Source organism: Coregonus clupeaformis, chromosome 23, assembly GCF_020615455.1.
Source record: "Coregonus clupeaformis isolate EN_2021a chromosome 23, ASM2061545v1, whole genome shotgun sequence".
NCBI lineage: Eukaryota > Metazoa > Chordata > Actinopteri > Salmoniformes > Salmonidae > Coregonus > Coregonus clupeaformis.
Genome location: NC_059214.1, coordinates 4,231,453 through 4,242,808, shown reverse-complemented (window position 1 = coordinate 4,242,808; position 11,356 = coordinate 4,231,453). Strand labels below are relative to the sequence as shown.

The following is an 11,356-nucleotide window of genomic DNA, read 5'->3' as shown; positions in this document are numbered from 1 at the left end:
AAAGTATTTATTAATCATAAAAAACAGGTTTGGAGACACTTTATGCAGAAAATATATTGATGAATAAAAAATACAGTGGTTTGATTCATCCTGAAAGTTGCCATATTCAGTTCTTCAACCCATGGTAATGTTGGAAGATTAGTGTAGATATAATTATAATAGGGAGAATAGTGTAAATGAGTAGGCTATACCCTTGTCTATTGCCTGCACTTGTCTGCAATAACCATCGGGTTGAAACTTACAGCTTGGTCTGCGCTCCGCTCCGTAACGATTTCATTAGCGTACATGTCTTTTTTATATAGATTATCAGCTGTTACTAATGATTCTTAGCAACAACCGCATTTCATATATACAATGTATATAGTATGTATAAGCATGAAGTAGAGGCCTAAGCATTGTTGTTCACTAGTTTACTCCAATTAGGGAAGGGATGGTGGGGTTGGAAAGTAATAAAGGGAAATATTTTATTTTTTAAAGGATGTGTATGTATATATATATATGTATGTATATGCGTATATGTATGTATGTGTATGGATGTCTATGTACACTGCTCAAAAAAATAAAGGGAACACTTAAACAACACAATGTAACTCCAAGTCAATCACACTTCTGTGAAATCAAACTATCCACTTAGGAAGCAACACTGATTGACAATACATTTCACATGCTGTTGTGCAAATGGAATAGACAACAGGTGGAAATTATAGGCAATTAGCAAGACACCCCCAATAAAGAAGTGGTTCTGCAGGTGGTGACCACAGACCACTTCTCAGTTCCTATGCTTCCTGGCTGATGTTTTGGTCACTTTTGAATGCTGGCGGTGCTTTCACTCTAGTGGTAGCATGAGACGGAGTCTACAACACACACAAGTGGCACAGGTAGTGCAGCTCATCCAGGATGGCACATCAATGCGAGCTGTGGCAAGAAGGTTTGCTGTGTCTGTCAGCGTAGTGTCCAGAGCATGGAGGCGCTACCAGGAGACAGGCCAGTACATCAGGAGACGTGGAGGAGGCCGTAGGAGGGCAACAACCCAGCAACAGGACCGCTACCTCCGCCTTTGTGCAAGGAGGAGCAGGAGGAGCACTGCCAGAGCCCTACAAAATGACCTCCAGCAGGCCACAAATGTGCATGTGTCTGCTCAAACGGACAGAAACAGACTCCATGAGGGTGGTATGAGGGCCCGACGTCCACAGGTGGGGGTTGTGCTTTCAGCCCAACACCGTGCAGGACGTTTGGCATTTGCCAGAGAACACCAAGATTGGCAAATTCGCCACTGGCGCCCTGTGCTCTTCACAGATGAAAGCAGGTTCACACTGAGCACATGTGACAAACGTGACAGAGTCTGGAGACGCCGTGGAGAACGTTCTGCTGCCTGCAACATCCTCCAGCATGACCGGTTTGGCGGTGGGTCAGTCATGGTGTGGGGTGGCATTTCTTTGGGGGGCCGCACAGCCCTCCATGTGCTCGCCAGAGGTAGCCTGACTGCCATTAGGTACCGAGATGAGATCCTCAGACCCCTTGTGAGACCATATGCTGGTGCGGTTGGCCCTGGGTTCCTCCTAATGCAAGACAATGCTAGACCTTATGTGGCTGGAGTGTGTCAGCAGTTCCTGCAAGAGGAAGGCATTGATGCTATGGACTGGCCCGCCCATTCCCCAGACCTGAATCCAATTGAGCACATCTTGGACATCATGTCTCGCTCCATCCACCAACCACAGACTGTCCAGGAGTTGGCGGATGCTTTAGTCCAGGTCTGGGAGGAGATCCCTCAGGAGACCATCCGCCACCTCATCAGAAGCATGCCCAGGCGTTGTAGGGAGGTCATACAGGCATGTGGAGGCCACACACACTACTGAGCCTCATTTTGACTTGTTTTAAGGACATTACATCAAAGTTGGATCAGCCTGTAGTGTGGTTTTCCACTTTAATTTTGAGGGTGACTCCAAATCCAGACCTCCATGGGTTGATAAATTTGATTTCTATTGATCATTTTTGTGTGATTTTGTTGTCAGCACATTCAACTATGTAAAGAAAAAAGTATTTAATAAGATTATTTAATTCATTCAGATCTATGATGTGTTGTTTAAGTGTTCCCTTTATTTTTTTGAGCAGTGTATATATATATATATATATATATATATATATATTGCGAGAGAAAAAAAACATATGGGGGATTGAATGTGATGCAATTACATTGATGGAAGTTACAATCTATCTGCAATATTTTTTTTTTTATTATTATTTTTTTTTTTACGCATTTCATAAACTTTACTGTGGGAAAGTTGATATGTTGATATGCTTCAGTTTGCTGCCAAATGACTGGTTTCACGTTTTTCTAGCAATTATAAGGTCAAATAGATCTAAAACAAGTGTAATTTATATTTACAATTCCCTTATCCAAATGGATTACTCATTTACCTAGCTCTTATCAATAGCTCTTATCAAGTTGTAAATTACAGTGCATGGATAATGGTGTTATTTCTATTGGAAAAAAGTACACCTTATTCATGGTTTCCTCGCGCGTAAAGATGGTGGAATTATTACGGAATTAAGTCAAGGTCAGAATATCTGTAGACACAACTCCACCACACCTTCATTTATTCTATCACCACCCCAAACGAATAGCTGATGAATAGCATGCCATTCTCATGCTTAAGTTCAAGGTCAGAATATGCATAGAGAGAAAAGTGCATAAAAAGGGAATTATGTTCCATTTACACACACTTAACTCGGGTCGGAATCCCCCCCTAGTGCTTTAATACTGATGGTCTGGTCCTCTCTCCCAGGTTTTATCGGCCCCCGTGGAGACCTGGGTCAGCCCGGCTCAAAGGGTAATCCTGGAACCCAAGGTCTCCCAGGTCAACAAGGTCGGAACGGGGAGCCAGGAGAGAAGGGACCTCACGGGGAGATCTGGGGCGCGTCGACTGGACAACCTGGAGAAGTGGGTCTTCCTGGAGAGCAGGGACCAAAAGGATTCAGCGGAGAACCTGGAAACGAGGGCTACCCAGGTGGGTACTAATACAATAACTTACCAGCGTACTGCAGGATGAAAAACTACAATTTCTCCACCTTTTCAAGAGTGGTTATGTACAGTGCATTCAGAAAGTATTCAGACCCCTTCCCGTTTTCAACATTTTGTTACATTACAGCCTTATTCTAAAATTGATCAAATTGTATTTTCCCCTCATGCATCTACACACAATACCCCTTTTTTTTTTGCAAATGTATTAAAAATAAAAAACAGAAATACCTTATTTAAGTATTCAGACCCTTTGCTAAGAGACTCAAAATTGAGCTCAGGTGCATCCGGTTTCCATTGATCATCCTTGAGATGTTTCTACAACTTGATTGGAGTCCACCTGTGGTAAATTCAATTGATTGCACATGATTTGGAAAGGCACACACCTGTCTATATAAGGTCCCACAGTTGACAGTGCAGGTTTGCAGGTCCCCAAGAACACAGTGGCCTCCACCATTCTTAAATGGAAGAAGTTTGGAACCACCAAGACTCTTCCTAGAGCTGCCTGCCCAGCCAAACTGAGCAATCGGGGGAGAAGGGCCTTGGTCAGGGAGGTGACCAAGAACCCGATGGTCACACTAACAGAGCTCCAGAGTTCCTCTGTGGAGATGGGAGAACCTTCCAGAAGGACAACCATCTCTGCAGCACTCAACCAAACAGGCCTTTATGGTAGAGTGGCCAGAAGGAAGCCACTCCTCAGTAAAAGGCACATGACAACCCGCTTGGAGTTTGCCAAAAGGCACCTAAAGGACTCTCAGACCATGAGAAACAAGATTCTCTGGTCTGATGAAACCAAGATTGAACTATTTGGCCTGAATGCCAAGCGTCTCGTCTGGAGGAAAACTGGCACCATCCTTACGGTGAAGCATGGTGGTGGCAGCATCATGCTGTGGGGATGTTTTTCAGCGGCAGGGACGGAGACTAGTCAGGAGCGAGGGAAAGATGAATGGAGCAAAGTACAGAGAGATCCTTGATGAAAACCTGCTCCAGAGCGCTCAGGACCTCAGACTGGGGCGAAGGTTTACCTTCCAACAGGACAACAACCCAAAGCACACAGCCAAGACAACGCAGGAGTGGCTTCGGGACAAGTCTCTGAATGCCTTTGAGTCGCCCAGCCAGAGCCCGGACTTGAACCCGATCAAACATCTCTGGAGAGGCCTGAAAATAGCTGTGCAGCGACGCTCCCCATCCAACCTGACAGAGCTTGAGAGGATCTGCAGAGAAGAATGGGAGAAACTCCCCAATACAGGTGTGCCAAGCTTGTAGCGTCATACCCAAGAAGACTCGAGGCTGTAATCGCTGCCAAAGGTGCTTCAACAAAGCACTGAGTAAAGGGTCTGAATACTTATGTAAATGTGATATTTCCTAGTTTTTTATTATACATTTGCAAAAAATTCTAAAAACGTGTTTTTGCTTTGTCAGTATGGGGTACTGTGTGTAGATTGATGAGGGGGGAAAAACAATGAAATCCATTTTAGAATAAGTCTGTAACGTAATAAAATGTGGAAAAAGTCAAGGGGTCTGAATACTTTCCGAATGCACTGTATAGTTATTGTAATGGCCTCTCTCTGCCCCTCTCTCTCAGGGATGGGTGGCATGCCTGGGATGATTGGGTTCAAGGGCGACGTGGGTCCTTCAGGTCTGCAGGGGGAGAAAGGAAGACCGGGAGCTGCTGGGATGTACGGCTGGCCAGGTGTACCCGGACAGGCTGGTGTCCCTGGACCAACAGGAAGCACTGGACAACCAGGTCAGACACACAACTGACTAACTTTTCTTTCTTAACTTGTTTCTGTTTGCTTTGAAGATGAAGAACCTAATACACTGTGTATGTGTCTCTTCCAGGTTTGAGCGGAGACAGGGGTGATCAGGGGGATCCTGGCACCCCAGGGCCAATAGGACTGAAGGGGACACCGGGGGAGTTTGGTAGTCTGGGTGCTGAGGGAAACACCGGAGAGCAGGGTGACCCCGGAGTGCCAGGACCTACAGGACACTCTGGTCTGCCAGGGTTCAAGGGTAACTTATTATACACAGTGGAGTCATGTTCTGTCCAATGTTCTGATCACATTCCACATGTCATTTTCTGATGAATAGTTGATATGAGGATGTAATGTCACCCTAGAGTTTTGCAGTGAGGAATGATGAAATACACTGAGTATACAAAACATTAGGAACACCTGCTCTTTCCATGACATAGACTGACCAGGTGAATACAGGTGAAAGCTATGATCCCTTATTGATGTCACCTATTAAATCCACTTCAATTAGTGTAGATGAAGGGGAGGAGACAGGTTAAAGAAGGATTTTTAAACCTTGATACACTTGAGACATGGATTGTGTATGTGTGCCATTCATAGGGTGAATGGGCAAAACAAAATATTTAAGTGCCTTTGAACGGGGTATGGTAGTAGGTGCCAGGGGCACCAGTTTCAGTGTGTCAAGAACTGCAACGCTGCTGGGGTTTTCACGCTCAACAGTTTCCCGTGTGTTTCAAGAATGGTCCACCACCCAAAGAATATCCAGCTAACTTGACACAACTGTGGGAAGCATTGGAGTCAACATGGGCCAACATTGTAGAGTCTATGCCCCAACAAATTTAGGCTGTTCTGAGGTCAAAAGGTGGTGCAACTCAATATTAGGAAGGTGTTCTTAATGTTTGGTATATTCAGTGTATATCATAACCAGATGCTGCTGTGAGGACATTCCTCCTGACCTGTGATGTCACTTCCTGTTCCAGGTATCAAAGGTTCTCGTGGCATGTCAGGGTTTGGAGGACAGCCCGGTGAGTCGGGCCTGAAGGGCTTCTCTGGACAGAAAGGAGAGACTGGCATTCCCGGCGAATTTGGACAGAAAGGAAACATGGGCTACTATGGTTCAAAGGGTGAGACTGAACAGCTGTTAGAATTGTGTGTGTTTCTGTGCTCCACTGCTCTCTTTCCCTGTCCCTCGCTTTCTCTTTAGATCCTTCTATCTGATTTGACACTCACTCTCACCCCCGCTGTCTCCTAGGTGACCGTGGTCTGAGGGGTCCAACTGGCGAGAAGCCCCACATCCCTCGTCAGATCATCAAAGACATGAAGGGGACAAAGGGAGAAGATGGAATCCCAGGGCAGATCGGTTTCACTGGACCCAGAGGTGAGTAGGGATATTCAGGCTTCATGTCCTCCCAATCCCCCTCTCTTCTTTATTCACATACTGTCCTCCTCAGCCTCCTTTTCATTTCTCTCATTCTGATCCCCTCTTTACCTTCCCTCTCACTCTTCTACAGGTCCTAAAGGTTTTCCCGGTGTTCCGGGAATGGAGGGTTACCACGGCGTTCCCGGAGACCCCAGCGATGAGAAGGGTTTCCCAGGCAACCCAGGAGCGCAGGGACTTCCGGGGCCAAAAGGAATGCCGGGTCCAACCGGATCAAACGGAATCAGTGGCTTTCCCGGGATGTCTGGTCACAGGGTGAGACCATGTTGTCTGGTTTCCATTGTGTCTCTGCTGCAGCCAGCACCTGTAGTTATCATGCTAAACATGTTCAACAACCAGGTTAGAACAGACTCTCTGTCCGATCTAATGCTGTATCTCTATAGCACTATTGGGTGATCTGAAAAGTCATAGTCAATCGATCAATAATGTAATAATACTTTTAGCAAAAATGTTTATTTTAAATTTACAATCTGTAGAAACAATGAGAACTTTTGTGAAACATCACAGTACAGTTGAGAAATATATGGCAAGTAGAAATCCAATATGGATGGTGTTAAGAGATAGATGGGAGGGGTTGAATGGAGCTGGTTGGGGCTAATAACAACAAAATAACTAATGTAAAACATACTGTGTCCATAATAAGTATATAGGTTGAGAACTTTTGTGAAAGAGCACAGTTTAGGGGATATGGCATGTAGAGGCAAACCAGATGGACATCATGAAAATGATCAGAGAAGTTGAGGGTAGAGGAAAATTGGTTGTGTCCATACAATGTATATAGTATGTATAAGCTGGAAGTAGAGGCCTAAGCATTGTTATTCACTAGTTTACTCCAATTAGGGGAGGGGTGGTGGGGTTCGAAAGTAATAAAGGAAAATAACATTTTAAAAAGGGTATATGTATGTGTATGTATGTGTATGTATATATAATGTATATATATATATATATATATATATATATATATATATATATATATATATATTTGCGAGAAAAAAACATATGGGGGATTGGAAGTGATGCAGACAATTACATTGATGGAAATTACAATCTATCTACAATATTAACGCTGATCTACCCCCCCAAAAAAATTTGCTAATAAATGCTGTATCTCTATGTGTGTGTTTTTCAGGGGGATAAAGGTAACCCCGGTGCCTACGGATCCTCAGGAGATCCAGGAGTGAAGGGTGTCAAAGGTATGACGCCCCCTGTCTGTCCCAAAACTCATGGATAAGTACAGTACCGTAGACGCCAGTAGTCATCCAAACTCCACTTTCCAGCAGTTTCAACTCAGTTAAATCTTGTCTTGTTAAGCACTTGGACTTGAAGCAAAAGTCCCAGGCCTATTTAACAGTTCCACAGAAGAAAGAATGAGTCGTAAAAGGTACTCGCTGAAATACGTGTCACTGTTTCCTTTTCCAGGTGAGGGGGGTGACGTAATCGACATGCCCGGATCCACAGGACTGAGGGGGGAGGATGGTTTCCCTGGGGTTTCAGGTGAGTCACTCATTGAGGCTGGCTTCCTTCATTTGCACTAGGAACCACATATGTTGTATCTTTATTTGATCACTCTGTTGTCGCAGGAAATTCAAATGATCCTCTTTACATAAATTCACTGAAAACCCGCAGTTCTCTTTCTCTCACTAGATATCACACCTAAACTATAGTCTACTGTAGCTTATCAAAACTAATTTCCTGTTAGAAATTATCACTTTTTTGATATACATATAATCAAATCATCCTGCTTCAGGATTATTTTACTCCTGCTACAAAACTGGTCAAATTAAGATCCTACATCTGCATTCACTAATGAGAGCAAATACCTGGTAGGCCTCCACCATATTGCTTTTACCTATTCTATGTTCTCAGATCAGTGCAGATTAAGAAAATGAGTCTATGTAAGATGCTCTCTGAGAAGTGTTACCATGGTAACAGTGTTCCTGATGCTCTCTGTCTCTCCCTACAGGTCAGAAGGGCTACATTGGGATTCCAGGAGACAGGGGCGGTGGAGGTTTCCATGGTATCGAGGGCATGAAGGGGGGGCCAGGTGAACCTGGCACAGGAGGACCTATAGGTAAGAGACTTGACTTCCTGCCCTGTTGCTCACATTATTAGAATGAGTGTCATTCATTGCCTGTGTCTGACTGTTACCAGTCTGACTCTCTGTGGTTGTTGTCTCCAGGATCTGATGGTCAACAAGGGTTTCCAGGCAACCAGGGTACGAAGGGATGGCCTGGGGTCCCCGGAGAATCAGGCACACATGGACAACCAGGTTTCCCCGGACAGAGAGGTACACACACACACACACATGGGTGTGCACACACAAAACCTTTGCCTTACCACTGTGTTTGATCTGCTCCTCTCTGCAGGTTTCCCTGGACTAAAGGGTATATTCGGACTGGATGGGCTGAAGGGTCAGAAGGGCATCCCTGGACTTCCAGGTCAGGATAACTTTGGAACCCCAGGTGACCCCGGTTCTAAGGGAGCGAGAGGAGAGACAGGTATACCCAACTCCGAGGTCGGGACACCAGGATCGCTGGGTTTGAAGGGAGTTCAAGGACAACCAGGTTAGTCACTGCTCCTAAAGAAACATTGCATCTTTTTGTTACAAAATTTGGAGGACATTTTGTGTTTTATAGTGTCTAAGACCTCCCTCTTCTCTTCTTGTCTTCCTCTTCTCTTCTTGTCCTCAGGTGACCAGGGCCAGGTGGGACCCCCAGGGTTTCCGGGCCCCCAAGGGCCACAGGGCACCTCAGACAGACCCGGACCATCAGGAGACCCTGGCTTCCCTGGACCCAAAGGACAGTCAGGTGGAGTAGACAATGACGGAGTGGAATGTGTAGATTTAGAGTAGATTAACTGACTTGAGTATTTATCCTCTGGGATGTGTTGTGTGTGAAGTGTTTTGTGTGTTAATAATGCTTGTTCTGTTTTGCAGGTTTCCCTGGGACCCGTGGTTTCCCTGGTGAGCCCTCTCCGTACGGAGAGAAGGGTTTAGCTGGCCAGTATGGCTTCCCTGGATTCCCTGGTCTGAAAGGAAAGCAGGGGGATCAGGGACCATCAGGATACAAAGGACAGAGCGGAGTGTCTGGGAAGAAAGGTACGGATCATACACTCTTAGAACAAAAGGTGCTATCTAGAACCGGCTGTCCCCGTAGGATAACAAAACCAAATTCTGGATTGTGTTTTGGAATTCCAAAATGTAGGAATTCCTACATGGAACCAAAATGGGTTATCCTATGGGGACAGCCAAAGAACCCTTTTGGAACCCTTTTTCATAAGAGTGTATGGTTATAGGATAGAGGAGAAATTCCTAAATACAATCCAGAATGATGTTTTGTTATCCATTTTAGATGGCTGTTTTGACTTTTGACAGGCAGGGAATGTTGAGCTGTTTAACTTGGCACTGAAACAGTAAAAGTAACAGCCATGTCTTTTGTCTCAAAGGTGTGAAGGGAGATCAAGGGATGATGGGAATTCCTGGTAGGTCTGGTTTCCAAGGAGACCGAGGTCCTTCCGGCCCAAAAGGAAATACTGGACTCACAGGTAATGATGTCATCTCCCTCTGTTTGGTATCACTCTGCACATTACTATAATTCACCTGAAAATCACCTACATTATCATGGAAGTTGCCTGTTTCGCACGTACAATCTGTGTGTTGCCTGGTCTGGTCCTGCAGGTTATCCAGGAGCCCCAGGTAACCAGGGCCCAGCCCCACTACCCCCCAGGATGCCAGGAGAGAGGGGTGCTCCAGGTCCTCAGGGCATCCAAGGACCAGAGGGTGTACGAGGGGAGACCGGCCCGAAAGGACCCCCTGGAGATCCAGGTAGGATAATCTCAATTGTTACTGTGTTACAGTGTTGTATACTTGTCAATATAAAATACTGTTCTATATACAATTGTTTCTGTGGGATTGGCTAACTTTTCTCTGACCTTTCTTTCCCCATTTTCCTACTTCCTTACCCCTATTCCCCATCTCCCCTCCCTCCTCCAGGCTACTTCGGACCCCAGGGGCAGAAGGGGATGCCAGGGCTGGGTGGCAGACCAGGTACCCCTGGGTACCGTGGGAATGTTGGAGGGAGGGGCCATCTTGGTCTGCAGGGCGTGGAAGGTAGGTACAGTATGGCAGGCGTGCCAGGGCGACAAGGCATATTAGAATTACAGCACTTAGTTCTGTAATTAGCTTACTGATAAAGGGTCTGAAATTGAATTAAATCCTGTATTCCATTTAGTTTTCATGGTGGTGCAATTTATTACACCTGAAAGTGTTATGTATTTAATGTAAATTAATTTTAACACACAAACATTTAGGGAAAAAAAACATTGCACATAATTTTAACATTACACACAGATGCATTTAAACCTCTCTCTCTCTGACCCCTAGGTCACCGTGGTAACCCAGGTACTACAGGGTTGCCTGGCATGCCGGGCCGCAGTGTGAGCGTGGGATACCTGCTGGTGAAGCACAGCCAATCAGAGCAGACCCCCATGTGCCCCGTGGGCATGTCGAAGCTGTGGGACGGCTACAGTCTGCTGTACTTCGAGGGCCAGGAGAAAGCCCACAACCAGGACCTAGGTGAGAAAGAGATAAGAAAAACTAAAAGACAGGAAATTCAAATAAACACCACACCATTATTGGGTTGTACTCGTATCTATTCAGATTTGATTGGATTGGCAGATAGAACAAAGTAAGGATGTCTCAAGTTTGTCTGTAGTGACTGTAGCTCAGTGTCATAATTATATATGAATACATTTATTGCTTAATTGCTTAATTGGTTGATTGAATTGATCTGTTGATCCCAGGTCTGGCGGGCTCCTGCCTCCCTCGTTTCAACACCATGCCCTTCCTGTACTGCAACCCTGGAGACGTCTGCTACTACGCCAGCCGCAACGACAAATCCTATTGGCTGTCCACCACCGCGCCCCTTCCCATGATGCCCGTGGAGGAAGGTGAGATCAAACCCTACATCAGCCGCTGCTCTGTGTGCGAAGCTCCGTCCGTCGCCATCGCCGTGCACAGCCAGGATATCACCATCCCACAATGCCCTGCTGGCTGGCGCAGCTTGTGGATTGGCTACTCCTTCCTCATGGTGAGTCTTTCCTTCCTGTTCTACACAATCTAAAGTGCCCTGCTCTCCTTGTCTGTTT

At 45.6% G+C, this 11,356-nt stretch overlaps 1 protein-coding gene across 1 annotated transcript in view; it reads left to right on the top strand.

Annotated features, from left to right (window-relative positions):
• LOC121536378 (collagen alpha-2(IV) chain) overlaps positions 1-11,356 on the top strand; it is a 110,036-nt gene that overhangs the window by 96,620 nt on the left and 2,060 nt on the right. Inside the window, exons 29-46 of the mRNA XM_045206502.1 lie at positions 2,787-3,008; positions 4,605-4,766; positions 4,862-5,032; positions 5,754-5,897; positions 6,026-6,151; positions 6,285-6,466; positions 7,341-7,404; positions 7,631-7,705; positions 8,175-8,282; positions 8,391-8,498; positions 8,578-8,775; positions 8,902-9,018; positions 9,147-9,308; positions 9,656-9,754; positions 9,888-10,034; positions 10,203-10,319; positions 10,593-10,784; positions 11,012-11,298. Coding sequence (XP_045062437.1) covers positions 2,787-3,008; positions 4,605-4,766; positions 4,862-5,032; positions 5,754-5,897; positions 6,026-6,151; positions 6,285-6,466; positions 7,341-7,404; positions 7,631-7,705; positions 8,175-8,282; positions 8,391-8,498; positions 8,578-8,775; positions 8,902-9,018; positions 9,147-9,308; positions 9,656-9,754; positions 9,888-10,034; positions 10,203-10,319; positions 10,593-10,784; positions 11,012-11,298 — 2,681 coding nt within the window. The remainder of the gene's footprint in view (positions 1-2,786; positions 3,009-4,604; positions 4,767-4,861; positions 5,033-5,753; positions 5,898-6,025; positions 6,152-6,284; positions 6,467-7,340; positions 7,405-7,630; positions 7,706-8,174; positions 8,283-8,390; positions 8,499-8,577; positions 8,776-8,901; positions 9,019-9,146; positions 9,309-9,655; positions 9,755-9,887; positions 10,035-10,202; positions 10,320-10,592; positions 10,785-11,011; positions 11,299-11,356) is intronic.